The sequence below is a fragment of the Mustela nigripes genome, chromosome 8 (genome assembly GCF_022355385.1).
Source record: "Mustela nigripes isolate SB6536 chromosome 8, MUSNIG.SB6536, whole genome shotgun sequence".
NCBI lineage: Eukaryota > Metazoa > Chordata > Mammalia > Carnivora > Mustelidae > Mustela > Mustela nigripes.
Window position 1 is genome coordinate 42,832,399 of NC_081564.1, and position 26,678 is coordinate 42,859,076.

Here is a 26,678-nt window from a genome sequence, read left to right on the forward strand (position 1 = left end):
TTTCGCTAAGCATGATACGCTCTAGTTCCATCCATGTTGTCGCAAAGATGGGATTGGGAGGGAGACAAACCATAAGTGACTCTTAATCTCTCAAAACAAACTGAGGGTTGCTGGGGGGAGGGGGTTTGGGAGAAGGGGGTGGGATTATGGACATTGGGGAGGGTATGTGCTTTGGTGAGTGCTGTGAAGTGTGTAAACCTGGTGATTCACAGACCTGTACCCCTGGGGATAAAAATATATGTTTATAAAAAATTAAAAATTAAAAGTCAAAAAAAAAAATAAAATGATAAGGAAAATTCGAAAATAAATAAATAAATAAATATTAATTATTATGACCTCTCCATTTGGGTATTTCTTAAGGTAGAACTCATTGATTACCTCACCAGTGGTGCAACAGATATAATTAGGATGTATTTGTTATTGTTATTTGTTATTGTTCTTATTTTTATTTTATTGTTCTTATTTTTAATAATAATTCATATTTATACTTAACATGTACTAGGTAGAGTTCTAAGAAGTTTATATACGTTAACTCATCTCATCCTCACTAGATGCCCAGGATGCATTTTTATTAATCTACACTTTATTATTGAATAATGGAGGTTCCGTGTAGATGAGGTTTCTTATGTCTGAATTTCAAAGGCATTCTCAACCTCTTAGTTTAAGGTATAGATATTAAGAGGATTGTTGATAATTTTTACATGAACTACTCTTCTTTGCTTTTCTTAATTTATTTGTTTTCTGGTTCTGAAATACTTAAGAACATTTTAAAACTTTTATGCTTTCACATTCAATGCTGGTAATGGTGATGATAGAGGTGTATGTGTGGATGTATGTCATTTATTGTGCAGGCATTTATTGGGTCTTCTTGGGTCTGGAAATCTGTGACCTTTGGTTTTAAAAATTTTCTGGTATTAACATTTATTTTAAAGATTGAAGACAATTTATATATATTTCTGTTTTTTGTAGTTCTTTTATGTGTTGTATTAACTTTTGATAATATCATCCTAACTGTGTCCTTGTTATTTTATTACTATCACTTTTAGTTAGATATGAAATCTTCTGGTCTAATTCCCTTCTTTTCATTTTTTTCTTTTAAAAATTTTATATTGTATCTCTTGATTTTTTAATCTATTTTCTATAAAAATTCCTGAATTCTAAAAAAAAATAAATAAAAATAAAAAAATAAAAGATGGCCTATCAAATGCTTAGCCATATCAACCATCATTTCTCAGTACTGCTAAAATTGACATAAAAATTAAAGGCAGCCACAGAAAAAAGATTTTGTATGATGTAAGATTTGTTTTTATATTCTCCTTCCTCCCCTAGTATAACCCCGTGAGACACTGAAGCCAGTCAATTTCAGTTTAAATCCTAGCTCTACCACTTATAAGTCACTCAGGTAAGGTACTTAAATTTCTAAGCCTCACTCTCCTCACCTATAATATGTAGGTAATAAGAGAAACTACAGTGTAGATTGTGGTGACAATTGTTTGAAGCTCTCCTTTGACTAACAAAGAGGCAGTGCTCACCAAAGGCTATAGTGTTCTTAACCTAAAGCTATTATGATGGTTAAACTAAACTACCCCAATTCTTAGTGCTCATGGCAAGAAGAAAAATCTCTTAAGTGACTGCTATAATGGAAATTCCTTAAAAGTAGGAAATGCTTCCTCTTCTGTAGCCCTAGCAGAACTTCTTGGACACGGCAGACACAACTACATCTTCAACTGAATGGTTACCCAATTTCCTGGCCACTCTGTAAAAGTAATCATTATCACTGGTATTGGTGAAAACAGAAACAACCTGAAAGGGCTTTAGAAGAGGAAAACATAAACTGTGGTATACTCATTTACAGCTATTAAAATACCCATGTATTCGTAAGTATCAAATGCTGACTGCACAAAACAAGTTGCCCAAAAAACCACACACACACACACACACACACACACACACTATTTTAGCATTTAACATTTAAACATTTAAAATACTGTAACATTACAAACACACAGAAAACATTTAAAACACAAACACTGCTAAGTATTCCTTCTGGATATACATGTGAAAGGCCCCTCTCCTAGAAAGACCCCTCCCCTAGTAGATAGATAGGATAACTAACTGCTTGTTTGCTTTTCTGTAAACCGCTGGCTTTTAGGTATGAAATTAGGTTATCAATTGTGTGATTAATTGCTTATTAATTGCTCTTTTGCCTTTCTCTAGCCGCGTGGCTTATAGAAATAATAGAGACGCCATGATGGCATTCCTCCCTTCCCCCTTCTTGTTCCCCTTCCCCACCTCTCCTTTCGCGCGCGGGCCCTCATAACCAATCAGCTTATTCCCCCCTTCCCGCCGCTCTCTTCGCGCGCGGGTCCCTGGAGCCAATCCGCAAACTCCAAGTATGCCTTTTTCAAAAGTTCAAACTGTCCACCAATCAGTTGCGCCCCACCCAAAACTTGTTTGTACCTTCCTATAAAAGACCCTGCTTCACTCCGGTCGGTGTGCTCGGTTAGCTGGAGCTGCCGACCACCCGCCGGTACCTGCGTGACAATAAACCTCTTGCTGTTTGAATCCAGTGGCAGTGTTGGATTCTTGGGTAAGGGGATCCGCAGGTCTTTCACAAGCACATACACAGTGAATTAATAAAAACAGAAAATGAGAAGATCCCCACCAACTTCACAAACACATTTAACTCTGGGAAGAGAGCTGAATGGAAAGAAGAGGGAGAATAATGGCTTTTACCTGTACCTGTAATGTACTTTCCTTATCTTAAAAAACCAGAATTCAATAAAATGTTAGTTTTTGTCAAATTTGGGTGGTAGACACAAGTATATTAGTGACTGCAGTATTCTGAATGTTTTAAATATTCAAGAGTTTACAAATGTAAATAAAATTTTTAACACAAGTTTCATAGGATGGTTTCTTACAATGCACCTCAAGAGAAAGCGTATAATCCAAAGTACATTCCAGTAAAAGCAATATTATAGGTAAAAATAATGTGATCTAAGTAAGAATCTCTATTCTACTAGTTTACTCCAAAGGATTACATTTTCTTTTTTTTTTTTTTAAGATTTTATTTATTTATTTGACAGACAGAGATCACAAGTAGGCAGAGACACAGGCAGAGAGAGAGGAGGAAGCAGGCTCCCTGCTGAGCAGAGAGCCTGATGTGGGGCTCGATCCCAGGACCCTGAGATCATGACCTTAGCTGAAGGCAGAGGCTTAACCCACTGAGCCACCCAGGTGCCCCAGAATTACATTTTCTTATTCTTCAATATAATTCTCCACAAACTGAGGGTTTTTTTTTAATTTTAGTGGACATGAAATGTTGTATTAATTTCAGCTGTACAACAGTGATTCAACACCTCACAAACGTGGCGACCATCCGTCATCATACAACACTACTACAATATCACTAACTATATTCCCTATGCTGTTCCTTTTATCCCCATGACTTACTTCACAAACTGAGTTTTGACATTTATGTAGCAAAGGAGTAGAAGATAAACTCCGCAGCTACAACTGGAATATAGATATCAATTTGCTGACAAAACATACTCTGAATAGAAAGCCACCCCATCTCTGACGGAAGCCACACCTGTTACTCACACTACCACTCACTACTTACTTCTAGTTACTATCACTATTTGAATAATTATGTTCTAATTGATGCTTTCATTCCCTTTTGTTCAGAAAATAAAATCTAAGAGTACCATATGGTATCTGTTCCCTTCTATTTGATTTGTACTCCACACGAACAGACAATGATCTATTTTCATGGCTTCTGGCATAAAGCCCAGACTCTTCAGTCATTCGAAGTTGCTTCTAGAACAAAATATCTCTAAAGAGAACTTTAAATCATTCCCAAAACTTTGGGATGACTTGACTTTTTTCTCTGCTCACAGTGTTTTTTTCTCAAATGATCTAATGTTCAAAGTATGTAACTGTAGAAAAAAAATGCTGGGCTGAGAATCAGAACACCTGAAAATTCAATCCTATTTGTGTCCTCAAACATGTGATCTAATTCGCATTCCTCTACTATGCTCAGTTTTCTCATTACCAAATTAAACAACTAAAACAAATTTAGTCAAGTTTTTCAAATCTATATTAATATTATAGAGCTCCGTGGTTCTATGCATAAAAAAATTTCTACTTATTGGTTTATATATTGGGATTGTACCTGTGATTCAATTTGAAAAAAAATTGGCTCAGATGCTTTTAGTTTCAAACTACTTCCTCAGATAATCAAAGCTTCTTCTAGCTATTAGATTCCCTTCCTTTTTTTTAAAGATTCTGTTATTCAATTTATTTTTCCATTTTAAAAAATTCTTCACCACTAATCTTAAATTGATGTCTGAATTATTTACATCTTTCAGACATTTTATTTGTCCAACTGTTCAAAATGATCACAAAAGTCAAACTTAAAAGGCACCCCTACTACTAGAAATGTTTCATTTTTTCAATTTTTATCAGGTGGTAAAAAGGGGTTGATCTGTGCCAGCTAAAATTAATTTTTAACAGTTTGGTCAGAATAAGGCCAAAGTTTAATTTCTATATTTTAGTCACTATGAAACACAGTTTCTGTGGTTACAATTAAAAGAAAAAGCAAATCAGTGTGTTGAAGAAAAGTTAGGGGGTAAGTGAATGGGCAAAATTAAGAAAGGGAAGTGAGAAACACAGGTTTCCAGTCATGGAATAAACAAGTCATGGGAATAAAAGGTAAAGCATAGGGAATATAGTCAATGATATTATAATAGCATTGTATGGTAACAGGTGGCAGCCACACTTGTAGTGATCAAAGCATAACATACAGAGATGTTAAATCACTATGTTGTACACCAGAAACTAACAAAACGCTGTGGGTTAACTATGCTCAAAAAATTTTAAAAAAGAAGAAGAAAAGTTAGAATTCAACAGGATTATGCTTCATATAAAATAAAAATGAAAGGTGAAAATAAGGAAGCAATGAGAAGCATTTATGTAAACATCAGACATCTAAAGCTACCACTAAGTTCTATCACTCACTACATGACTGAGTTAATTAAACACTATTAACAACTAAACAGGATACCTTAACAAATGACTCGTCTTTTATGACTTGATTCTTAAACTAAAATATGCTAAAATTTAACAGACAGTATTCAGATACCTCTACTGCACATAATAAAAATAAATTACCTTATCTGGTGCTGATTCAAAAGAATCTTTCCTCTGGTTATCCAAAGGTGGGTCAGGAGGTGGTTTTATCTGTTTATCCAAATGGCAATTTTCAGAAGACCTTTTTGTGGTTTTATTAACTTCAACTGTAACATCATTAGTTTTAACTTCTTCAGAATTAATTTCTTTCATTTCTTCCTGCTGGCAAGCTGTATTTTTATCGTTATGTAGTTTTGTCCCTAAAAATGTACTTTGAGTAGTTGGATGATGCATTTCTAAGGCTGGAAGTGAAAAACTGGTTCGTATTAAGCCCAATTTAGGGGAAACTTGAGAGTCCAACTTATTTTGCTGCACATAGTTAAATTTTGAGAGTTTAATTTTAGTCCAGTTGGAGTTCTTTTTAGTTGAGTTGTTTATTCCATTTAGTATACATTTCACAGGCTTTGTTTTTCTACTGGGAAAGAAACGATTACATTGAACATCCTGATTGGTTTCCTTCTGATGAAGTATTTGTCTTTCATTATCAGTCTCTTCCAATTTTATTTCTGTAGGCTTCTCCTCCTTTACAGTTTCCATTTGTGAAGATTCCTTTTTTACCTCTACAGTATCAGACTCAATCTCACCAGCAATTTCTTCACAGAGCTGAAGAATGCTACCTCGTTTGCTCTTTCCCGCTTGCTCCAGCTCATTATCTACCCTTTCTTCAGGCACTGACGGCTGTGGACTTTTTTGGGATTTTGCACTAGTATTCACTTGTGTATAAACGGACTTCACCTCATTCTTTTCAGAGACTGCTGAAGTAACCATTTTTGATCTTCTTATCTCAGAAGTTACAGGCACAGATTTTATTTCCTCTTTTCTAGTGTTCTTCTGAAGACATTTTTCAGATCCTTTTGTGCACTGAGAACTGCAAGTAGAGGCTGTTTGATGCTCTACTTTGCGTTTTTTTCCTTTGGGGGAATTTATTACTTCGTTAATTACTAGATTTTCATCCTCTTTAGAATCAGACTTTATTTCTGGAACTTTTCTTTTCACATGTTTTTGACTTGCTTTAGCTTTGTTAGATTTACTTTGAGAATTGTTACAGTGCTCTTTCCTTGGTGGCAAAGTCTGTTTAACTGCTTGAACCTGACCCTGAATTTCTCTATTACGCAGAGACCTCGTTGAAACTTCTGTTAACTGTTGTAGTCTTTGTGATCTCCGGTTAAGCTGTTCATTTGATTTAGGAGTTCCATGCACTGACTTTTTCTGAGGTAATTTCTTCTTTTTTGTAGATTCTTGTAAATTTCCCTTCACAGTCACCATATTTTTATTAATGGATTTACTAGCTTTTTTATCATTGGACGTGGCTTTTGCTGACCTTGTACTCATGCATGTTCCTAATCCAGGTTGATTTATTTTACTCTCACTAGAAGATTTAACCAGTGATTTTACAGCTTCCTTTGGACCTGATTTTTTTGCCAGATTCGTTTGAGAACCTTGAATTTGTGTTTCTAAATTCTTATCTTCACTTTTTCTAACAACATTAGAGGAATTTTCTTTTGATTTCTCCTGAATGGACATCATTCCTGAGTAAGGTCCTCCTTTTCTGAGTAGTTTTTGGGAGAATTTTCGTGTCCTGATAGGTGCGAATGCTGAATGTCTAGTATTATTACTGAGGAGGTCTTAAAAATCAACTTTGAGACTGATGAACATTTTCAACAAAAATACTAGTTTGCTTCAAGTAAGGTTTCGGTCATCCCTAGGACATGAGAAAATCTGATATGAAGGCTGAAAGATATTTGCTTTACTGCTGGACAAGGCAATAGAAATTTGAGGACAATTTAATTCTAATTTGATATTTTAAGAACTTTTTGTAAAATAAAAATTCAGGTTCAATCTGTTTTGTTAATTTTTCAATTAATAATGGTATTCAGGCCTAGCCCTATTACTGGAAGAATTATTTATCACTGACCTGTATTGACAAAGATTTTGAAACCTTTTTTCTTCTGAAGTCTACAGTTACTGGACTTCGATTCACTTGAAACATGTCTTACAGCTAACAGGTTTCTTTCCTTGTTTGCTGAGCCTGTTAGTTTAAAGTTCTTATCTAACCTCTTTCGTTTAATAAAATACTCTATTAATATAGATTTCCTTTTGTGCTGCCATTTCTGAAAAATTAAAAAAAATTAAAATTAAATTTTGCACAATCCAAGAAATATGGCAATGCTAATACTATACAGAAATAATATTGATTTATATAAACCCTACTTCTCCTTTTTAATTATTTAGTCTGTATATTTAAGACGAACAGAATAAAGTATCTCAAAGTACATTCTTGTAAGTAAATGGTAACTTGTTTTACATAAGCATAGGATAGTTGAAATCAGTTTATTCCTTGAAGCTACTTACAATTCTTTTCCCACAAGACAGAATTGATCTTTCAGCCACCATAACTCATGAGAATTTGGCAAACTCATTCCTTAAAGTGTCCTCTTAACACGTTACACAGCACCTAAAAAAAAAAAAAAAAAAATTTTAAGTGTTTAAAAGGTGCAAAGATGTAAATTATTCATTCACCATTCATCAAATACAACACTCCACAACTTCATGATGTCCTATCATTAGTCTTCATACATACCACTTAGTTTTAGTATTTCTAACCTTAAGTAAATGGTCCATTTTATGTTGTAAAAAAACAATTTTAAAATATAAAACACAACTCATAATAGTAAAATCCTATTTTGAGGGAAAAGAGTACACATAACAACTTGTACATAGAAAAACACTGATACACAGTTAAAAAGGCAGATTTAAACAAACATTTTGCTCTACTCTCATGGAAAACCTACTTTAAAAAAGCAATAGATTAACAGAAGACAAAACCATAAACCCAAAGGATAAAGAAAAGAGTAAATGGTAAAAATAAAATATGGAAGCTACAAAGAATGAAAAAAAATAACCTCTAGACTCAAGAAAACTTGAATCCTAAGCTGGAAATGGGGAAAGCTAAGAAGCAGCCCTCCGTAGAATCCCCCAAAACTCAAGAACTGCCAGTCCCAAGCTACATAGGAGATGAGGATGAAAATAGGACTCAAAAAAGCAGAAAGAGGGGCGCCTGGGTGGTGGCTAAGTCGTTAGGCATCTGCTTTTGGCTCAGTCATGATCCCAGGGTCCTGGGATGGGCAGGAAGCCTGCTTCTCCCTCTCCCACTCCCTTGTGTTCCCTCTCTCACTGTGTCTCTCTATGTCAAATAAATAAATAAAATCTAAAAAAAAAAAAAAAAAAAAAAAATGCAGAAAAATTCCAAGACTGCCATTCCAATTACTAAAACCAGAAAATTGCCCTGCATCCCTTAAGACCCTGGTATAAATCTCTGGAAAGAGTGTAACAAAAAGTATTTGGTCTGGGGCACCTGGGTGGCTCAGTGGGTTAAGCCTCTGCCTTTGGCTCAGGTCATGATCTCAGAGTTCTGGAATCGAGCCCCGCATCGGGCTCTCTGCTCAGCAGGGAGCCTGCTTCCTCCTCTCTCTCTGCCTGCCTGCCTGTCTACTTGTGATCTCTGTCAAATAAATAAATAAAATCTTAAAAAAAAAAAAAAAGTATTTGGTCTGAGGCCTCACGAGTGACAGGTAAGGGCAGAAGTATCATACTGACAATAGAGGAAATAAGTAGGAGTACACACAGAGCTGAAACCTACTCCCCCTCCCTAAAGTCCTCCCTGCACACTGAGAAACTCCTAGAAGAAGCAGCCCAGCCTGTACCTTCCTGGAAGGAAACTGGCAGACCGTTTTTTAATGAATTTGACGTGTCTAGAGATAAAAGAACTAAAAAAATACACACACACATTTAGACCCTACATTTAAGAAACTACCAGCCCACCCACCATCCAAACAGACAAAACTTCCAAGTCAGTTTTTAGTGTCTCACTTGCAACTCTGAGCAAATAAACAAAAATCATAATATAAGCAAAACCTTAAAATTAAAAAACAAAAAACAGAAGAAACAAATAGCTTGGCAGAAACTATGGAAAGCCAAAAACTAAAAATAAGCTAATCTATCAATGAAACAAATATACAAGAACATTCACAATAAGGAACACATAAAAATGAAAAACATAAAAGAAATGAAAAGAGTCAATAAAAGCATTATAAGAGTGGTGCGTGCTTGAGTGGCATAATCAGTTAAGTGTCTGACTCTTGGTTTTGGCTCAGGTCATAATCTCAGGGCTGAGCTCCACAAGAGTCTCTGCGCTCAGAGAGACTCAGCATAGTCTACTTAGGACTCCCTCTCCCTCTGCCCCTCCTCTACATGTGCTCATGTGCGCACTAAAATAAATAAATCTTAAAAAATAAAAAAGCATTAGAAGATAAAAGTAAGAAGATCTCCTATAAAACAGAGATGTCAAATAGGAAACAAAAGAAAATTAAAGGACTATCCAAAGAGATCCAACAATCCAGCAACTGGGATTTTAGAAAAAAAGAAAAAAAAAATGGAAAAAAAAAAACAACCCCTAAGAATTCAGGAAATTTTCCTAGTACTGAAAGAAATTAGTTTCTGGGAATTTTTTTTTTAAGATTTTATTTATTTACTTGAGAGAGACAGAGATAGCAACAGAGATAAGAGAGAGCATGAGCAGGGAGAAGAGATGAGAAGCAGTCTCCCCAGAGCCCGATGTAGGGCTTGATCCCAGGACCCTGGAATCATGACCTGAGACAAAGGTGGACGCTTAACTGACCGTGCCACCAGATGCCTGAGTTTCCAGATTTAAAGGGCCAAGAGCACCAAGTACAATGGATTAAAAAAAAGATGTTAAGGAGTGCCTGGGTGGCTCAGTCACTTAAGCACCTGACTATGGCTCAGGTCATGATCCTGACTGAGGTCCAGGGATCAAGTCCCACACTGGCCTCATTGTTTAGCAGGAGTCTGCTTCTCCATCTGCCTGCCACTCTCCCTGCTTATGCTTGCTCCCTCTGACAAATAAATAAAATCTTTTTTTAAAAAAAAGTCAAAAATGTATCATGAGGACAAGAAGCTTCTAGGAAGGGGGAAAAAAATCTTGATCACATACATATTACACACGCAAATTATTATCTGCAAGGAAGAAAAAACAAAATTATTAGTATGTGAATTTATAAAGGAGAATAAATTTTAAAAATTAAAAATCAAAACCAAAAGCTTTAAATAATCAGCTGAAATACGTAATAGAAGAAAATCACATGCCAGTTTATAACACATATACACAAATAAAACTTAGAAATTGAGTACAGATCTGTGTCACTTAGTTGTAATAATTAATAATTTAGTTCCAACAAATCAATAGACAAGAGAAAGTAGAGACTCCAAAAATAGGCCCAAGTGCATAAGAGAAGCTAGCACATATAAAGGTAGTATTAATTACTCTCAAATTAATGAAGAAAAGATTATTCAACAACTGGTGTCAGGACAAGCAGATAGCCATCTGGGTAATTTTGGTTTAAGAGTGCAGTTATATCCAGGAAAAATTTAACCATTAAAAGTTAAGCAGAGGGGCACCTGGGTGGCTCAGTGGGTTAAAGCCTCTGCCTTCGGTTCAGGTCATGATCCCAGGGTCCTGGGATCGAGCCCCGCATCGGGCTCTCTGCTCCGCAGGGAGCCTGCTTCCTCCCCTCTCTCTCTGCCTGCCTCTCTGCCTGCTTGTGATCTCTGTCAAATAAATGAATAAAATCTTTAAAAAAAGGGGCGCCTGGGTGGCTCAGTGGGTTAAGCCACTGCCTTCGGCTCGGGTCATGATCTCAGGGTCCTGGGATCGAGTCCCACATTGGGCTCTCTGCTCAGCAGGGTGCCTGCTTTCTCCTCTCTCTCTGCCTGCCTCTCTGCCTACTTGTGATCTCTCTCTGTCAAATAAATAAAATCTTTAAAAAAAAAAAAAAAGTTAAGCAGAAGTTAAAATACAGCAAATTAAAATGTGCGAGAATTGTTTTTAATGAGAAGAACTAGTTTATTGTAACTTGTACAATATCCTAGTTATACTTGATTTTAGAAAAATAGACAAACTTTTGCTCTACTCTTTCTAAGTTTTTTTTTAATGGACAAAGTTGGAAAATTTGTCACTCCCCCAACACTTTCCAGAAAGTCCTTCAAAAAAGTTAGACTGAAATATTTTTCAGTATATTCTACTGTAATGATGATGATCTTTTGGGGGGGCAGTTAAAAGGTGTATGTTTTTTTCTTAATTAACATATAATGTATTGTTTCAGGGACACAGGTCTGTGATGCATCAGACTTACACAATTCACAGCACTCACCACAGTACATATCCTCCCCAATGTCCATCACCCAGTCATCCTATCCCTCCCACCCCCCTCTACTCCAGCAACCCTCAGTTTGTTTCCTGAGATTAAGAGTCTCTTATCTCTTATGGTTTGTCTCCCTCTCTGGTCTCATCTCATTTCATTTTTCTCTTCACTTCCCCTATAATCCTCTGTCTTGTTTCTCAAATTCCTCATATCAGAGAGATCATATGATAATTGTCTTTCTCTGATTGACTTATTTTGCTTAGCATAATGCCCTCTAGTTCCATCCACATCATTGCAAATGGCAAGATTTCATTTTCTGATGGCTGCATAATATTCCATTGTATATATACCACATCTTCTTTATCCATTTCATCTGCTGATGGACACCAAGGCTCTTTCCATAGTTTGGCTATTGTGGACATTGCTGCTATAAACATTCAGGTGCACATGCCCCTTCAGATCACTACATTTCTATCTTTGGGGTAAATAAAATGTGGGAGAATTTTAACATTTATTTGCAGAGTGGGAAAAACTTTCAAACCTTGTCAGAATATTCAGAAGCCAGGTTGGAGGAACAAAACTAGGAAAATACACTGGCAAGAAATAGCAAAAGCTAATTACCATGATATATTCACAGGAAGAAATCACAGATGGCTGGTATGATAATAACAGAAAAATTTAAGTTAGAACCAAAACAAAACACCATTTTTCAGCTATCAGACTGGCCAAAGATCGGGAAGATTAACAACACAGTCTTGGCAAAGGTTTGTGACAGGTACTGTCACATTAGTGCAGATAATTCAATGTCTATACAGGTCAATTAGGCAGTATGTATGAAATTATAAATGTTAAATTTCAAACAATTCCACTTCCAGGACTTTATATTATAGACACATGCACAAGTGCTCAAAAACACAAATAAATATAAAATTACAACACTGTATCGAGAGACTGAGTACCCCAGCAAACGGACAACACTATAAGCTACTTACATAACCAACTGAATTATATATACTACCAACAGAATACCATGCAGTCACATCAACTCAATTCCAAGCAAAATTTCCAGTCATTTTATACAGAAACTGACAAACTGATTTTAAAACTTGCATGAAATAGAAGAAACTATGTACAAGTCTAGTCAAAAAGCCTTTAAAAATTTTTTGTGTAATACTGATATTTTTTATGTAATAGTGGTACTATTAAACTTTAGTAAATCTACAGTAATCAAGACACTCTAATACTGATAAAGGAAACAGAGATCAATGGAATAGAGAATCCAAAAAACAGACCCATACATTTATGATCAGTTGGTTTTATTTTTTTTTAAGATTTTATTTATTTATTTGACAGAGACACAGCGAGAGAGGAAACACAACAGGGGAAGTGGGAGAGGGAGAACCAGGGAGCCTGATGCGAGGCTCAATCCCAGGACCCTGAGACCATGACCCAAGCCAAAGGCAGACACTTAACAAGCCAAACAGGCACCCCTAATTTTATTTTATTTTTATTTGATCAATTGGTTTTCAGCAAAAGTGCCAACACAAATCCATGGGGAAAACAAAGTCTGAAAAAATGGTGCTAGAACTACTGGCAATCTAAAATCGAAGGCGGAAAAAAAAAAAACCAGCAACCCTTCCCTCACATAACCCACAAAAATAATTTGAGATTGACCAAAGAAACAAATATAAAACTATAAAACTCAGGAAGAAAACAAAAATATAAAATCTTTGGGGTAGACAAAGTTTTTTGTTTTGTTTTGTTTTATTTTTAGGCAAGAATCCTACCCATCCTACATATGACCATGTAAAAACCATCTTCAAAAATCTTCAAAGCAGGGGCGCCTGAGTGGCTCAGTCGGTTAAGTGCCCAACTCTTGTCTTCAGTTCAGGTCATGATCTCAGGGTTAGGAGACCAAGCCCCACATCTGGCTCTGTGCGGAGCAGGGAGTCTGCTTGAGATTCTCTCCCTCTGCCCCTCCCCACCTCTCTCTCTATCTCTCTCTCTCTCTCTCTCTCTCGTTCACGTGCTCTAAAATAAATAAATAAATAAATATTTTTTTAAGGTCCTCAAAGCAGCTCTATGCACAGTAACCAAAATGGGGGGTGGGGGACCCAAAAATCAGATGAATGGGTCAATAAAATGTAGTATGTCAATAATATAGTAGAAAAATAGTCAGCAATCTAGAGGAACAAACTATTAGAACTATATGATGAACCTCACAACCATTATGGTGAGTAAGAAAGGGTAGACACTAAGACTACATAATGTAGCATTCCACTTGAAATTCTTAAAAAAAAGCAAACTATAGTTGACCCTTGAGCAAAGCAGAGGCTGGAGCACTAAACCCCAATACAGTCAAGAATCTGCATAGTAACTTTTGACTCCTCCAAAATGTGACACTAATAATATAGCCTACTTTGACTAGAAGCCTTGTCAATAACATAAATGGTCAATTATCACAAATTTTGTGATATATGCATTATATACCATATTTTTAACAATAAATTTTCTTATGTTAAGAAAATCATAAGGAAAAGAAAATAAATTTATAGTACTGCATGTATGTATTGATACCATTAGTTTACATCATTGATTTACAAGATGAATCATCAGTCAGGACCTACATCAATATTGTCCTAAATAATACAAAACACAATAAACGTTATATGCTATTACTAACATCAGACATCAAAACTGAAAAATGTTTAAAAGAAATCTGTATTTACTTACAGATATAACAATTCACACACTGATAATGAAGGAGCAATATGACTGCTTTACAACACCCTAGCGTAATTGATAGCTGCTTCACCCTGGACTAGTATATACACCAATGAATGAATCGTTATACAATTTTTCTGTCATCCAGTATTACAGTCATATTCTTTAACACAACACTGCAAATACATCTTTTCTAAAAACCACTTACCTGTGATGATAGGCTGATAAAGTTTCTCCAATTATAAGAGAGAGAAGCATACTGTAATGTAATTCTTTGAAAGCAAAGTTCTAAAACAGTAAGAAAACTAACACATTATTAATTTTATATTAAATATCACTCACCTTATGCCTACATAAGGATAGGCTATCCACTTCCATATAAGTCTTGTACATGATTTTCTACACGATGAACACTTAAGCAATGATGATGAGGATGATGACAGAAAACGTCTCAGACAGTTCTTGCCATACAGTTATTAGATTCTCACACGAAGACACACACACACAACAGATAAGTTTATTAACTGTACGGCATGATGATTATTTACTATTCATTAAATGGAAGTGGATCATCATAAATGTCTTCATTCTTGTTTTCACTCTTCACACTGAGTAGGCAGAGGAAGAGGAAGAAGAGGAGGGGTTGGTTTTGGTGTCTCAGGGATAGCAGAGAAGGTGAAGGTGAAAAGAGAGGCAGGAGAGGCAAGCCAACTTGGTGTACTTTACAGAAATACACTGTCATTTCTGTCTGACATTTTTGCTTTTTCATCTCTTAAAAATGTTTCTAATGCAGTACCAGTCCTTCTTCTACCATTCGCTTTCGTTTCAGTGCCCATGTCCTATGAGAATTCAAAAGCAGTCTTGAATAATTAGAATCCTACCAGACTGTCTAATGTCAACTGTTTTCTGGCACTGCTTCATTCACATTTTCCTCTTCACTGTCTTGTTCAGATGTATTTATCCTTATCGAGTCATCTTTTGTTAATTCCTTTTGTGTGGCATCTATTAGCTTTTGAATTTCTCCAAGATCCGTATCTTAAAACCCTTCACACCCCCACCTTCTTTTGCCATGTCCACAATCTCTTTCAGGATTTCCTTGACTGGCTCTGTTGTAAATTCTGTGTAGTCATACACAAGTTCTAGACATATTTTTCCTCCTGCAGGAATTTACTGTTTGGGGCTTAGTGGTTTTCATGGCTTATTCTATAAACAATGATGGCATCCTCAATGATGTAATCCTTCCAGACTTTCATAATGATCTATTAGGGTCTCTTTGAAAATCCTTACTAGACAGTACCATGTGTGGAGAGCCTTAAACATCCTTAAGACCTCCTGATCTAGAGGCTAAATTAGAAATGTTGTGCTTAGGGTCATGTAGACCACTTTGATGCCTTTGGTGTTGAACTCATCAGATTCTGAGTGCCCGGGGACATTGTCTAAGATCAAAAGAACTTTAAAAGGCAGTGCCTTACTGTCAATTACTTCCTGATGTAAGAAAGAAAGCACTGATAGAACCAATCCCAAAAAAGTTTTCTCATTGTCCAGGCCTTTTTGCTGTACAACCAAATCTCTGGCTGGGGTGACCTGCTTGCTCAGACAGTAGAACATGAGACTCTTGATCTCAGGGCTGAGTTCAAGCCCCACCTTGGAGGTAGAGATTTAAAAAGTTGGGCAGCTGGTGTTTATCTTTTCCCTTCAAGGTCTAGAGATTAACAGCTTTATAAATAAGGACAGTCCTGGTCATAAAACCAATTGCACTTGCACAAAACAGTTAGCCAACCCCTTCTTGTACCTTACTTTTTGTCTGCATTAAGAAAAACCTGTTCAGGGGCACCTGAGTGGCTCAGTTGGTTGGACGACTGCCTTCGGCTCAGGTCATGATCCTGGAGTCCCGGGATCGAGTCCCACATCGGGCTCCCAGCTCCATGGGGAGTCTGCTTCTCCCTCTGACCTTCTCCTCACTCATGTTCTCTCTCACTGTCTCACTGTCTCTCTCTCTCAAGTAAATAAATAAAATCTTAAAAAAAAAAAAAAAAAAAGAAAGAAAGAAAAAGAAAAACCTGTTCAGGGACGCCTGGGTGGCTCAGTTGGTTAGATGACTGCCTTCGGCTCAGGTCATGATCCTGGAGTCCCAGGATCGAGTCCCTCATCGGACTCCCAGCTCTATGGGGAATCTGCTTCTCTCTCTGACCTTCTCCTCATTCATGCTCTCTCTCACTATCTCTCTCTCAAGTAAATAAATAAAATCTTAAAAAAAAAAAAAAGAAAAGAAAAGAAAAAAAGAAAAACCTGTTCAGGGGGCACCTGGGTGGCTCAGTGGGTTAAGCCTTTGCCTTCGGCTCAGGTTGTGGTCTCGGGGTCCTGGAATCAAGCCCCACATCGGGCTCTGTGCTCAGCGGGAAGCCTGCTTCTCCCTCTCTCTTTGCCTGCCTCTCTGTCTACTTGTGATCTCTCTCTCTCTGTCAAATAAATAAATAAAATCTTTAAAAAAAAAAAAACTGTTCAGGCAAATATCCTTCCTTTCTTCTCAGTGATTTTCTTAATGGTATTTGAGAACTCATCTGCTGCTGCCTCTTGGTCAGCAGAAGCTGCTTCTCCTATTTTCTTGACATTTTAAAAATCAAACCTTTTTCTAAAATTTTCAAACCATCCTCTGCGAGCACTAAATTCTCCAGCTTTAGAGCCCTTCACCTTCCTTTTGCTTTAAGTTGTCCTAAATGACTTCACCTTTCCTCAAATCATACTGGAGTCTATGGGTATGCCTTTCTTAGAGCAGTCAGACAACCACATAAAAGCTGCATTTTCAATATGAGATAAAAAGGTATTTCAAAAAGTCTAAGGTTTTGACACTTCTGGCGTAACCACAGCAATAGCTTCATGAACTTCCTTCTCTTTTCCTATATGGTCCTTACACTGGATTCATTTATCTTGAACTGGTGGGCAACTGTAGCTGCAGGCCTCAATCTATGGTACTTATCAAACAACTCAACTTTTTTCTTGTAAGGTCATCCCTTCTCTCTGCTTCTTGGGAGTACTTCCAGCATCACTAGTGGTACTTCAGATGGATCCCCTGGTGGTTTTTAAGGTTTACAGTACTGCACTAAACGTGATGAGAAATACGCAACAACTGCCAAGACCACTTTTTACTGTGATATGCAATTTACTGCAGAGACAAACTGCTCAGAGATGATTAGCGTCACACGGTGTTTTAAGCAGACTCATACCTGAGCTCACCAAAACAGCAACATAAGATGGCTATAAAATTATTACAGTAGTAGAGTATATACTATAGTTAATTTTATGCAGTTATGATTTAATACTGCATCTTTATGTTTGTTTACATTTTTTACAGTGGATGATGCAATGTATGTTAAGTGTCTGTACACATTTTAATAAATTTTAACTTAAATAGATCTATGAATATTTTATGGTAGCAAGTAACGAGCTACATATATTTTATGCATTTATGAAACACCTAAATTTTTTATTTTTTCAGTATTTCTAAGCTACATGGTTTATCTGCAAGCTTTTTTTTAAACTGCCACAAATCTCAAAAATTTTTCCAATATATTTGTTGAAGAGATCCACATAAATGGACACAAACAATTCAAGCACATGTTGTTCAAGGGTCAACTGTAATCGACAGTAAAAGACAGCAGATGAGTCATGCCCTAAGGTCAGGAGAGAAATAGAGATAGTCTTTTGGAAGTGATAGAGATGTTCTATGTCTTGACTTGTATGTAATGGTGGTTTCAAGAGTGTGTATTTCTGTCAAAACCCATCAAATTGTACAGTTTAAGAGAGTGAAATTTACTGTACATAAATTATACTTTCATAAAGCTGTCAAAAAAATAGTGCTGTAAGTAACTGAAATGGACCTACACCTGCAACTAAGAAGCATTGTTAAATCAAAAAACAGCAAGGTGCAGAAGGTAAAAAAAAATAATTTTTTAGAAAAAGAGGGAAATTCATAGAAACATATGCTTGCTTACGCACACAACAAGTATGGAAAGATACATAATAAATATAATAGTGAAGATTTCTGGGAAAAAGAACTACAAAACCAGTGTCAGCAGTGTGAAAAGCTTACTTTTCACTATATACCCACTCAAATGTTTTATAATGTAGACATATAACCTAATCAAAATTAAAATATATTTCTCTGAAAATATAGTTATATTTGGCAGACTGACTAATTAATCTTGGAAGGCACCAAATTATAAAAGTATGTCACTTACCTTACTGAGCCAGAAATCACATATCACTGTTTCTTTAAGTTGACTGATGATGTTTCCAAATGAATGATGCCTCTAACAGCTTCCTATGTTTGGGAATTAATCTTCAAAAAAAAAAAAAATCCTATAACTAAGTAAAACAATCTATTAAAAACACGTAAGAATATAAAAGTACTACTGTCTATTTTTTTTTTAAGATTTTATTTATTTATTTGTCAGAGAAAGAGCGAGCGAGAGTGAGCACAGGCAAACAGAGTGGAAGGCAGAGTCAGAGGGTGAAGCAGACTCCCTGAGGAGCAAGGATCCCGATGTGGGACTCGATCCCAGGACGCTGGGATCATGACCTGAGCCGAAGGCAGCTGCTTAACCAACTGAGCCACCCAGGCGTCCCAGTACTACTGTCTATTAACTCATATATTAAACTTAAGACTAAACTAGACTAAGTAAACAACTGTCTAATAACAATATAAAGCATCACATATTTTTACACCATGTAATAGATTAGGTTTTTCTTCATATATAATCACCACTTCCAATCCTCCACTCCACGGAAGGAGTGTATTTTCCTTTCCAACCAGTGCTGAGGTTGGCCACATGCCTTCCTTTGGCCTCATGGTGGGCAGAGTATACTTCCCTGCCCCCAAAACCTTAGCCATCTAAATTGCTTTGGCCAATGGTGTATTAGCAGAAATGTTGCAGAGTTTGAAATGTCTTTGTGCAGCTGTGCACCCTCTTGTACCTCTGCCATTACCATGAGAAGAGCTTCACCAATAGATGAAGTCCTAGAACCCAGAATAAACATAAAGACTAGAACTGAGCCAAACCCCAAATGAGGAGCCAAGGAAAACCCACAGTGAGAAATAAAGCCCACCCACACCCACAGCTGCCCAGCCAACCCAAACCCAAGTCACCTAACCCACAACTGCTCTGCAGATGTATGATCAATAATTAACTGCTGTTTTAAGCCACTGAGTTCTAGGGCAGTTTCTTATACAGTAATAACTAATATATATTTGCGATTAATTTTTATATTCTAAGAAACTCTAAACTTACCAAAGATTAAGCCCCAAAATATAACAAAAAAGCTCATTTATATTCCTTTACTACTTTAGCACTAAGGATTATAATTTTAAAATGATGAATAGGGACGCCTGGGTGGCTCAGTTGGTTGGACAACTGCCTTCGGCCCAGGTCATGACCCCGGAGTCCTGGGATCAAGTCCCACATCAGGCTCCCAGCTCCATGGGGAGTCTGCTTCTCCCTCTGACCTTCTCCTCGCACATGCTCTCTCTCACTGTCTCTCTCTCAAATAAATAAATAAAAATCTTTTAAAAAACTAAATAAATAAAAATAAAAATGATGAATATTCTTCTTTTACATCTATTTCTCCCAATTTCTAAATATTTTAAAACATTTGGCAGTGGGGACCTAACTTATAGAAGAGAAACTGATACACAACTCTATAGTACCTGTCAATCACCTGGTCAGGTGTGCCAAGGACCACTTCAATTCTAGTTTGCCTTCATGTTAAACCATCACTAATCTAGCATTACATGACTTAATAATTCCCATTTCTTCACAACTCTTAAATAAAATCTTGCAAATAAGAACTGAAATGCATCCTCTCATATGTCAGCAAATCAACAAGGCCACTCCTACAACCCAGAGCTAGATTAATATAATCTTAATGAAAACAGTATCAGGGTAAAAAAAAAAAAAAAAAACAACAAAACACAGTGATTAAGATTTACATAAAATGACCACTTTAGAAAACCTAAAATAATGTATTTTATACAAAAAGAACTCCTAAGACACGTTAGAAAATACCGAGAATTTAACAATAATCCAATTTCCAACAGTGCTTTATAATAAAAAGTATTCAAATTTTAATCATTAAAATATTTGATTAAGACAATTTTAAATTTTATTTGACAGAGAGAGCATAAGGGGGGTTGTGTGGGGAGAGGCAGAAGGAGAGGGAGAATTGGACTCTGCTCAGCATCCTTGATCGCAGGACCCTGAGATCATGACTTAAGTCAAAGGCAGATGCTTAACTGACTGAGCCATCCAGGTACTCCATGATTATTAAAAAAAAAAAAATTTTTTTTAACTAGAAAGGAAAAAAAAATTTTGGATTGTATATCAGCCAATATATTTTAATATTAAAGTCATTTTTTTAAAAAAACACTTCATCATTGGGACACCTGGGTAGATCAGTCAGTTGAGGGTCCAACTCTTGATTTCAGCTCAGGTCATGATCTCAGGGTTACAGGATCAAACCCCAAGTTGGACTCCAATTCAGCAGGAAAGTCTGTTTGAGCTTCTTCCTCCCTCTCCGAAATAAATTTTTAAAATATCAAAACAAATTATATAATTGAGATATAATTCCTTACCACAAAATTAACCTCTTTATAGTACAACTTAGTGAGTTTTAATATATTCAGAGTTGTGCAACAAACAACTGCCAGTATCTAATTCCAGAACATTTTCATGACTTCAAAAAAATCCCCCCAAAACAAAAAATCATGCTCACTAAAGTCATTCCCTATCCCCCTCTCCCTCCAGCCCCTGGCAACTACAAATCTACCTTCTGTTTCTATGGATTTGACTATTGTAGATGTTGCATATAAATGGAATCATAATATATGGCCTCTTGTGATTGGCTTCTTTCATTTAATGTTTTCAAGTTCATATAACATAGCATGTATCAGTAACGCCCTGTGATTCTTATGGCTGAATACTATTCCATTGTACAAACATGCCACATTTGTTTAACTATTCATCAGTTCCTGGATATTTGACAGACGGTTTCTATCTTGTGGCTATCACAAATAATGCTATGAACAACCCTACTGAGTTTTGTGTGAACACAGGGTTTCCAATCTCTTGGTTATATAAAAAGAATTATGACTGCTAGACCATATGGTATTTAACTTCAGAGGGACTATTTTCCAAACAAGATGTGTCATTTTACATTTCCACCAGCCATGTATGAGAGTTCCAATTTCTCTATATCCTTGTCAGCATTTTTTACTATCTTTTTAAACTTTAGTCATCCTTTTGAGTATAAAGTGGTATCTTATTATACTTCTGATTTGTATTTTCCTAATGACTAACTAGGTGAGCAACTTCATGAGTTTACTAGCCATTTGTATTTCTTCTCTGCAGAAATATATATTCATATTCTTTCCTTTTTTGAATTGGGACATTTTTCTTTTTATTATTGAGTTGTAACAGTTCTTTATCTGGATATTAGATTCTCAGCAGATGCACTGCTCACAGATATTTTCTCTAATTCTGTTACCAGTCACTTTATTTTCCTTGATAGAGCCCTTTGATGCACAAGCCTTTTTTTTTTTTAATTATTTATTTATTTGACAGGCAGAGATCACAAGTACGCAGAGAGGAAGGCAAAGAGAGAGAGAGAGAGAGGAGGAGGAAGCAGGCTCCCTGCTGAGCAAAGAGCCCGATGTCCAGGACCCTGGGATCATGACCCAAGCTGAAGGCAGAGGCTTTAACCCACTGAGCCACCCAGGCACCCCACAAGTCTTTAATTGTAATTCAAACCATGGGGATTTACATCTGTAAATCTGCAAATGTTTTCTTCTATTCTATAGGTTACCTTCCCATTTTGTGATGGTTTCCTTTGCTGTGCTATACTGGTTTAGTATGATAGAGTCCACCTGTTCATTTTTGCTTTTGTTGCTTTTGCTTTTCTTTTTTAAGATTTGAGAGAACAAGCACACCCGCAAGTAAGAAATGGGGCAAAGGGAAAGAGCGTCCCGAGCAGACTCTATGCCCAGCATGGAGCCCAACACGGGGTTTGATTTCACAACCCCAAGACCATGATCCAACTTGAAACTAAGAGTCAGACACTTAACTAACTGCACCACCCAGGTACCCTGTTGCTTTTGCTCTTAATGTATATTCACAATTCCATCACCAAGACCTATATCAAGGAGCTTATTCCCTATGTTTTCTTTTAGGAGTTTTATGGTCTCAAGTCTTATACTCATGTCTTTTATCCATTTTGAGTTAATTTTTTGTATAATTTAAGCCAGTGGCCCAGTTTCATTCTTTTGTATGCAGCTGTCCAGTTTTCCCATCAACATTTACTGAAGACTGTCATTTCCCCCATCATATCCTCTTGGCTCCCTTTGTTGTTAAGTTCTAAAATAAGGAACTGTGAATCTCTCAATTTTGTGATTCTTTTTATTTTCTTTTTTAACTTTTTTTTTTTTTTTAAGATTATTTACTTATTTATTTGACAAGAGATCACAAGTAGGCAGAGAGAGAGGAGGAAGCAGGCTCCCCACGGAGCAGACAGCCTACGTGGGACTCGATCCCAGGATATCACAACCTGAGTGAAGGCAGAGGCTTTAACCCACTGAGCCACCCAGGCGCCCGCCATTCTTTTTCAAGATTATTTTGACTATATATTAATTTCAGGATCAGCATACGAACTGCAAAAAAGTCAGCTAGGCTTTTAATAGGGATTGCACTGAATCTATAGAACAATTTGAGGAATACTGCCATCTTAGTAGTAAGTCTTCCAATTCTTGAACACAGATAGCTTTTCATTTATGTAAGTCATCTTTAATTTTTTTTAAATGATGTTTTAGAACTTCCAGCATACAAGGCTTGTACTTCATTTGTTAAATTTATCCCTAAATACTTTATTCTTTTTGATTCTATTACAAAAGGAACTGATTTCTTAATATCCTTTTTAGATGGTATACAGAAATACAACTAATTTTTGTACATTGATCTTGTATCATATAACCTTGTTGAATTCACTTATTAGCACTAATAGGCCTTGGGGACATTTTTGTGGATTTCTTAGAATTTTCTACATACAAGATCATGTCATCTGCAAAATCGTTTTATCTATTCCTTTCCAATCTGGATACCTGTATTTCTTTTTTTTACCTAATTGCCCTGGCTAGAACCTCCAATACAATGTTGAATAAAAGTGTTAAGAGCAGGGACACCTGAGTGGCTCAGTTGGTTAAGTATCTGCCTTCAGCTTGGGTTCTGGGATAGAGTCCAACATCAGGCTTCCCCATTTCTTCCTCTCTTCTGCCTGCCGCTCCCCCTGCTCATGCTCTGTCTGATAAATAAAATCTTTTTTTTTTTTAAAGTGGTAAGAGCAAACATCCTTGTATCACCATTAAGTATGATGCTAAAGATAGGCTTTTCATGGATGCCCTTCTATTCCTTGTTTGAGTGTTTCTATTGTGAAAGGGTGCTGGATTTTGTCAAACGCTTTCTCTACATCTGCTGAGGTGATCATGTATTTCTCCCTTATTCATTCCATTAACACAGATTATGACGTTTTGTGTTGAACCAACTTTGCAGTGCTAAGAATAAATCCCACTTCATCCTGGTGCATAATCCTTTTCATACGTTGCTGGATTCAGTTTGCATGTATACAGTTGTATTTACAAAAAATATTGATCTATAGTTTCTTTTCCTTCTGCTATCCTAGTCTAGTTTTGGTATCAGAGTTTTATTCTTGACTCAGTATCTAAGAATTTGTCCATTTCATTTGGGTTATCAGAATTGTTTGTATACTGTTCACAGTATTCCTTTAAAATCCTTTTTCATTTCTAGAAGGTTGCTAGTAATCTGAGCATTCTTTTCTCTTATTAAAACCAGTTTTTAGGGGCGCCTGGGTGGCTCAGTGGGTTAAGCCGCTGCCTTCGGCTTAGGTCATGATCTCAGCGTCCTGGGATCGAGCCCCGCATCGGGCTCTCTGCTCCACAGGGAGCCTGCTTCCCTTTCTCTCTCTCTCTGCCTGCCTCTCTGCCTACTTGTCATCTCTGTCTGTCAAATAAATAAATAAAATCTTTAAAAAAAAAAAAAAACCAGTTTTTATAGGGGCACCTGCATGGCTCAGTCAGTTAAGCATCCAACTCTTGATTTCAGCTCAGGTCATGATATCAAGGTCGTGAGACTGAGCCCTGCACCCGGATCTGTGCTCAACAAAGAGTCTGCTTGAGATTCCTCTCTCTCTATCTCTCTACCCCTCACTCTTTGCCCCTCCACACCCTATGCATGCATGTTTTCCCTAAAATAAATCTTTTTAAAAAATTGTTTTTAAGAAGAAAAGCAACTTAGATTAGCTTAATTTCTAGGCTTAACAGCAAATCAGGAGTTTTTAAGCTTTTCTACAGCAAGTAGAGAACTTCTCTACACCGTCAAGTCTATAAGGTGACCCAAATTCCAGAGGGAGAAAAACAGACCTTAAGAACTAGTTCTCTCCATCCTTCTTATCTTAGGTCTCTCACTCTTCAGTAGCAAAGGCTCTGTGAACTAGCTGCCCCACTATGGAGAAGCTTCCAAAGGAGGCTGAATGAATGAAATATCAACCCAAAGCTTCTAGCTATTCCTTTTTGCTGGGTTTCCCCTTAAACACAAAAGGGGGCAGGGGGCTTCGCTAGTCACAGAAATCTGTGTTCATGATATATTTTGAGAACTTTATGCTTGGTATGAACAGACCATCCAATTATAATTTCTTTATCCTTAAAACAGGCAGAACACAGAGCTGGCAATACATTATACCTATGCAACACAAAGTGTAAGATCCACTTGGAAGAAGTGGAATTTTCACAGGAATAAAAGAAAAATGTCATTGTCCTCCACTTATAGCCACTGTTTTAGATTTATACCTAGTACTCAATGGCTCATGATCATTTCTGTTACAGGCTTCAAAAGACAGAAAGTTGAATAAACAGGGCCAGTAGCATCCATCTGCCTATTCACGAACAGATTAAAATGTTCCCTAAAGGGGCACCTGGGTGGCTAAGTGGGTTAAAGTCTCTGCCTTCGTCTCAGGTCATGATCCCAGGGTCCTGGGATTGAGCCTCACATCAGGCTCTCTGCTCAGTGGAGAGCCTGCTTCCTCTCCCTCTCTCTCTCTGCCTGCCTCTCTGCCTACTTGTGATCTCTCTGTCAAATAAATAAATAAAATCTTTTTTAAAAAAAATATAAATAAATAAATAAATAAAACGTTCCCTAAATCATCAAAATGTTAAAGACAAATAAAAATTATTAGATAATATCAAATAGCAAAGCTAGAACTTGATTTATACTGACCTAATAATGAAATTCCTCAATCTCATAAAAAGCTTCTAACAAGAAAACCTATAATTTACATTACAATAGTAAATACTGACTGCTTTCTAAGTTCAGAAAAAAGGCAAGGATATAGTAAACATCTCTCCTCTTTTTTCCATTAACATAGTATTTTACTTTGATTTTTTGTGTTGAACCAACTTTGCAGTGCTAGGTAGAGAAGTTTACCACTTCTTTTCAATATTGTACGTGAGGTCCTACTAACGCAGTAAAGCATGAAAGAGAAACAAAAAGCCTACAGACTAAAACACAAGAAAAACCTGTTGACATGATTACGCAAGTAGAAAACACTAAGGACCTATTTAAAAACCTATTAAAGGGATGCCTGGGTGGCTCAGTTTATTGGGCATCTGCCTTTGTCTCAGGTAATGATCCCAGGACTCTGGGATCAAGTCCCACTTCAGGCTCCCTGCTCAGCAGGGAGCATGCTTCCCTCAAATAAATAAATTAATACATACCTCTTTTAAATAAATAAATAAAAATAAAAACCTGTCAAATATATGAATTTAACAAGGTCACAGAATAAAAACTAGTAAGTAATATCAATTACATTTCTATACTCTAGCAAAACAAAACTGGAAAAACAGAATTATTTTAAAAACACAAATTTCAAGACCATCAAAAACATTAAATACTTAAAAAAAAAAAACTCAGAAGACAAAAAAAAATACTTCTACACTGAAAACCTTGAAGCATTACTATGAGAAATTAAAGAAGTCCTAAATGGAGAAATATACATTTGGAAAACTCAATATTATCAAGATATCCAGTCTCCTCAAACTGACCTACAAATTTATTATTTCCAAATCTACATTCCAGTAGACTTTTTTTTTAAGATTTTATTTATTTACTTGAGAGAGAGACAGTGAGAGAGAGCATGTGCGAGGAGAAGGTCAGAGAGAGAAGCAGACTCCCCATGGAGCTGGGAGTCCGACGCGGGACTCGATCCCGGGACTCCAGGATCATGACCTGAGCCGAAGGCAGTCGTCCAACCAACTGAGCCACCCAGGCGTCCCAACATTCCAGTAGACTTTTAAAGAAATCGATATGATGAACCTAAAATTTATGTGGCAATGGAAAAGATCTTAAATAACAAAACCAATTTTGAAAGAAAATGACAAAGATGGAAGCTGTAAGAATTTAAGAGCATACTATTTGAAGAAAGGCAATCAAT

At 36.5% G+C, this 26,678-nt stretch overlaps 1 protein-coding gene across 7 annotated transcripts in view; it reads right to left on the minus strand.

Annotated features, from left to right (window-relative positions):
* The window catches only part of ESCO1 (establishment of sister chromatid cohesion N-acetyltransferase 1), an 86,036-nt gene that overhangs the window by 42,657 nt on the left and 16,701 nt on the right, over positions 1-26,678 (minus strand). For 3 of the 7 annotated variants that reach the window (XM_059409315.1, XM_059409319.1, XM_059409321.1), the window contains exons 2-5: positions 18,371-18,471; positions 14,475-14,740; positions 7,543-7,645; positions 5,173-7,301 (exon numbers count right to left, since the gene is read on the minus strand). In XM_059409315.1, the coding sequence (XP_059265298.1) occupies positions 5,173-6,717 (1,545 nt within the window). In that variant the 5' untranslated portion in view covers positions 6,718-7,301; positions 7,543-7,645; positions 14,475-14,740; positions 18,371-18,471. The remainder of the gene's footprint in view (positions 1-5,172; positions 7,302-7,542; positions 7,646-14,474; positions 14,741-18,370; positions 18,472-26,678) is intronic. The other 4 variants (XM_059409317.1, XM_059409318.1, XM_059409316.1 and 1 more) reach the window with 4 other exon arrangements.